The 5,703-nt window shown below is 42.7% G+C and overlaps 1 protein-coding gene across 1 annotated transcript in view; it reads right to left on the bottom strand.

The window, feature by feature from the left end:
* Positions 1–5,703, bottom strand: part of VPS39 (VPS39, HOPS complex subunit) — a gene marked incomplete at its 5' end in the record, with an annotated part of 43,979 nt that overhangs the window by 27,081 nt on the left and 11,195 nt on the right. The window contains 3 exons of the mRNA XM_025216039.1: positions 3,115–3,235; positions 3,768–3,888; positions 4,836–5,019. Coding sequence (XP_025071824.1) covers positions 3,115–3,235; positions 3,768–3,888; positions 4,836–5,019 — 426 coding nt within the window. The remainder of the gene's footprint in view (positions 1–3,114; positions 3,236–3,767; positions 3,889–4,835; positions 5,020–5,703) is intronic.

Here is a 5,703-nt window from a genome sequence, read left to right as displayed (position 1 = left end):
AAAGAAGAAAGAAACACAGTCAAAGGCTTTCCATTTGCTGAGGCAAGGACCGCCACTGCCTGTGTTTATATCATGCTTAACACAGTGGGGCCCTAACCTAGTTAAAGCCTGAAGGCCAAACACGTCAAATGGACTGATGGATTTATTGCCCATAGGGCATTTCCACATTACTTATTTAAAATGGCAACCAAGTTTGGAGCCCAAACTGCATCTGGAAGATTACTGTAGCAATCTAGATAATAGATACACTGTTGTCTACCCTCATCCTCAGACAACCTGAAACAGTGGCCCAGGATTTAGAACTTTCCTGTCTATGCTACGATGCCTAGTGAAGTGAAGTTGCATATAGACGTTTGTTTCTAAATCAGAAGAAATTTCTTCTGGTACAAAATAGCCCAGAAGCTGGAAAGCCACACAAAACCACCTATAATCCTCCTAGGCAAGACAAGTTTCCGTAAGCTTTGCTGCAGGGGCATCGCACTGCAGACAGGCTGACCCCGAGCAACGTGGGCCGAGGCAGGGTAATTTCACCAGGCAGCTAGGCTCCCACAGCAGCCTGCCTCGCCCTGCACTGCTCCCAGTCAGCTGGACAGCAAGTGGAAACTGGCAGGGCCAGGAGGCAGACTTGGGGAAGGCTTCAGCATACCAGGCTCCGGGTCTTCCAGTTTTTCAAATTGTCAACCGGGCTGCTCAACTGAACAGCAGGGCAAGGCAAAATGAAGCCAGCACAGACTTGGCTTGACACCCCAGCCACGTAGCTGAGTAGGGGGCAGGTCACAGGTCAGGGGGGCCACGCTACCTGCACTCTGTTCCCACTACACAGGAACTGAGCAGGGGGAGTGACATAACAAAGCTCTTATCTACATCTCATGCTGGGAATTTTTATGTAAAAAGCAGACAGGGAGCAGCTGGGACTGCTCCTTCTTTCCCCCAACTTCCCTCCAGTTTATGGGGAGGGAGTGTTGGGGGAGGCAGAGGAGCAGCTTCCCACACTTCCCTCTGCACTGGTCTCTGACTGGGTTGACCAAGCTCTCGAGAAGGCACAGGAGCCTCTCCTTTGGCTCCCATGCCTGGTCCCCAGGAGGAGTGAAGCCTGAGGAAAGGGTGCAGACATCTAGTCTCCCAGGAGCACTGGGAATCTGGTTGCTCCTGGGTTATTTTTTTCTTGGGGTAGCCATTTTTGTTCTAGGAGAAAAAGCTTGAATGTCTCCACACTTCTGGTTTCAACAGGGAGAATGGCAATTCTCCATGTAGAAATGGAACATCTGTATGTGGCTTAAGTATAAGCACTAACTACTTGGTTGCTTAATTTTGCAGAGAAAAAGAAAAAGGATGGAGATCTCTCACACAGAAAAGGACAGAAGCAGCAAAATGGGCATGAGGCAACATCTCTGTGCAAAACTAACTACAAGACATTACTGAACATAACTAAGTAGTTTAGTGATAACTTAAAGGCCCATTTCCTGTCTTTCTCTATGAAATGCTGCATTTGCCATTCAGAAAAGTCCATATGAAGCAGGGAATATGTAATCCTGGTTTTATACCCTGGCCCAAGAATTATAATTGTAAACTGAATTTGCTTCCCCAAAGACTAAGTTTGACACTTTATTCTAGACACTACAACAATGTAAGGCAAATGAGGGTACACTTTTTTTTTATATACCACAACATTAAAGAGAGCTGTCCCATTTCCCTGCCATTATACCAGCCTTGATTTAAAGGCTCAAAAGCAGGGGTACTCAACCCCTGGCCTATGGGCCAAATCTGTTCCACAGAACTGATGTCATCTGATCTGCAGTGTCCCATAGGGTCCAGAAATTTGACAGCAGGGAAGCAGTGGCAATTAGTGCCAGGCCACTTCTGCACAGTAGGATCAGACCCAGCTGGACCAGTGCCACATGCTCACAGACCAGATCCAGCCTGCACACTTACCTGGCACCACTCATCTAGCCCACAAAACCGAAAGGTTGGGCACCACTACTGTAAGCAATACACCAAGTCATCTAGATCTGTGGGCAGACGGACCAGGTTCTCTGTCTACTCAGATCAGGTATTTCAAGAGACATATTGAGGAATGTAGCCACAGCAGAAGTAGCCAGTTTGGCATATTTTTACCATGGCCGTGAAATGTTGGAAGATGTGTCACCTAGGACCTCTAAAAGGACCTCTGATCTCTCTTAGAAGAATAAATCAGAAAGGATTTAAAAATTCACTGGGTTTAGGGTTACACAAAAAAGAGGGAGTAACTTCTAGTCTTCTATACATACACTATACAGTAGGGTTTTTTGTTGGGGGTTTTTTGTTTTTTTTACTTATTTCTTTTAGTGCAATAGTGCTCAATATTTTGACCCTGCAGGCCAAATGAGTGGCATGGGGCCCATCTGTGGGCTAAACTGGGTGCTGGGGCCCAGTGCTGCCTCCCCTGCATCAAGATTGGGTTTCAGGGGCCACCCAGGCCTACATGTTTCTAGAGCCTGTGGGGAACCCTGCAAGCTGGCTGACAATGCTGGGGGTAGATCTGTCCCATGGACTGAAGGTTGAGAAACCCTGCTTTAGTTGTATGTCAGAGCACCCTGTCCTGCTTTGTTTTAGTGAAGCAAGGATGAAGTTATGATAGCCTTGGAACCCACACAGGCCATAGCATCTTAAGAAGTCTATGGCATTTTCAATGGATGGACTGGTGACCTGCACAACTGCTCAGAATAATCATGGTCATCTAAAAAGAGTCACAAAAATGGTTAAATGGTTTGAGTATAAGGTTTGGAAGCCTTGATTGACCAAAAGTCTACTGAGAAAATATCATGTTCTTTATAAAAGTCTAGGGGAAAAAATCATCATCATAGGAAGATACAGAACCCCAGTCTATAAAACCAGAGAACTGGCAACAAAAGAACTACAGCCAAGAGCCCAGGAGTTGCAACATAGCTAAAGAATTAGCCAAGAGGAAACAGTTTGTGCAAGGCCCACAATAGGGAGGTTAGATATCAGGATAGCAATAGTAGTTGGTAGCAGCAATACCAATCAAAACATTAAAGAGATTCTGCTGTATGCTTCTATACCCAGAAACAGAAATACACTGCATTTCACCCCACCTGCTTGAAAATAGCTACTTACTGCCAATTGTAGAGCCAGTTCAAATTGCTTGTCTTGTAAAAGCTGTTGTATCTGGGTTGCAATGGAGACTGGAATAAGACGCCAAACAAAGTGATTGCTGGCCACATATACAATATTCGTACTACAAACAGAAGAGGAAGAAGAGGCCAGTTATCAAGATGCACCAGTTAAGCATGAGTACTATCCCAGTAGACAGTTTCTCAGAACAGGTTTGATGCAACCTTGTCAGTGCTCACCTTTGACCAAGTGGAGGGCAAATATACTGTACACAAAAAATTACCAGGATAAACTAAAACAAAAAGAATTTAACACTGAGAAATGAGGATGCAAATGCTTGGTGTCAAACTGCAGCAGAAGGAAAAAGTACTGCAAAAACATACTAGTATAGTCTACAGAATGCAAGAGAATGGAAGAAAATAGTGTCACCACCTACCCAATAACTGTAAATGCAGCACAGCTTTTTTGGGGAGGGCCGATTATTAGGGCTGTTAACCACAAGCCATCAAGTCTGACTACAAATCTAGAGAGAGAGTAATGACAGTACTCCTAACACTGTTTTAGTTCCAGTTTGGCAGGGAACAGTTCATAGAAATTGTCAAAGAGGAAAGAGACAAGGGATATGAATAGAATGAAAAAAAGAAATGCTCTCTTACCCTCCAGAGGTGATGAAGCGTGGTCTCTGCAGTTCGATACTCTGCACCAGCAGTCGTGGTTCAAAGGTACGGATCTCTACATATCTTGGCAGCACTGCAATGATGTACGGAGGCTGATGTTCTATTTGGGAGATTAAACAAGCAGACCGATATTTCTCCGGTATATGCTGTAACAGGCTATGACTCACAGAATAACTTTTTATCAGAAATTTCTAGTAAATTGTGCCTTTTACCTCCCCCTTAATCCATCACAGAGAAAGACACTTGAAATTAAAAATAATTTGTTGGTAGATTACAGGTGTTTCTCTCTTCACCCACCCCACTACATGGCACTCAAAAGCTCACAAAAGCCTCAGCAAGGTTTTACTTCCAGAAACACTTGGCACTTGCATTCTGCCTTTCACATGCGAATTTCAAACAACTTTGCAAAGGGGGATTATCTCCATTTTACCATTAAGGAAACGGAAGCAAAACAAAATTGAGAGCAAATAGAAGAAACAGAAATACAACACATACAACTCTGCTCAAGACGGACAGAAATGAGGATATACTACTGAGTGCTCAGATGTTCTTAATAAGAGAAGTTGCAAGACAAAAACAAAAATCTTATACGTTAAGGTTGCTTGCAGATGTTAAAAAAATGTGCTTTAACAGAAGCAGCAAAGTGTAACCTTGACCTGGCTCTGCAGCACCTGTATCTATAAGGTGCTTCAGTGGGGCTTTTTGGCACTTTTATCAATTCAATCAGCTATTAGATAAAAGCACCAAAAAAGCCCTGCTAAAGCACCTGATCTATACAAACGCTGGATGAGCCCGATCCAACTAACACGCTGCCTTTTCTGGGCATGTGCTGGGCTCTGCGCAGGAGCAGGCCAAGTTTAAAATAAATCACCATTTTGTTTTGGGGTGGGGTTTTTTTGTTTGTTTGTTTCTAACATCTACAAGCAGCCTAAGACAGTAAAAGTTTAGTTTGGTTCCATTCATAAGGGACAGAAAGCTGATCTCTAAAAACCAGTCACCATTGAATGTCCGATAAGGAAAGGAAAGAAACTGCTGCTAAGTCCTCACCCATAGCTATGGGAATATCTGTCCAATTCAAGGCACACTTCTGGGTACAGACCCCTTCTTCATTAAGAACTACTGTTAGATCATCTTGGCCAACTGCAACTTTTCTGTCTGCTAAAGGGGCAACCAGTGGCTCAAGCTGCTTCCCTGTTGGGAACAGTTCTTTGATAGATCCTTTTCCATCCACCTATTAGAAAAAAAGAAAGCAAATAATGAATGCTGTGGAATGGGCCTGAACTCCCAATTCTAGATAAAATAAACAGACAAAAAATCAAAGTCTTAGTATAGTCATTAATAAGACACAAAGATAATTTTGAAGGCTACTATGACATTTCTTATGCCTCAAAAAAATCTTACTTATGAGCACTCCATTTATAAAAAAGAAGTTTTTTCTTCTTACTATGAAGAAGCCTGCCCCTATCAATACTGTCAGCAGCTGATGTTTTTCTTATAAAGACTGCAGTCTGATATCAGTACTGTTGTACTATATAGACATCAAAACACCTAAAGACATTCTACTTTAAAGTAACAAGATTTTCACTTGGTCTCCCCTCTAACACGTAAATTAATAAGCCTGAGTTAAGTCACAAATTTAGATACTTAAGAGAAACTGTCAAATTGAAACTGCAATTTTGACTTAAGGACTAAAATAATTTTGGTGCCTTTACTGTAGTTCCCCAAACGCCATCACAATTTTAAAAAACAGTGTTGAAAAGGCTTTCTGGGTTACTATCACAAAAGATATTTCCATCACAAGCTGGCAATTTATACACACCAGATTTAGACCAACCGCTGCTCAACCAAAACGTGTTTCATCTACAGTTCAGTCACAGTAATCTTCAGTGTTACTTGCAACAGTAAAAACATTTTC

This window comes from Alligator sinensis, unplaced genomic scaffold (genome assembly GCF_000455745.1).
Source record: "Alligator sinensis unplaced genomic scaffold, ASM45574v1 scaffold314_1, whole genome shotgun sequence".
In the NCBI taxonomy this organism is placed as follows: Eukaryota; Metazoa; Chordata; order Crocodylia; family Alligatoridae; genus Alligator; species Alligator sinensis.
Note: the sequence above shows the minus strand (reverse complement) of the source record. Positions and strands in the feature narration are given on the sequence as shown.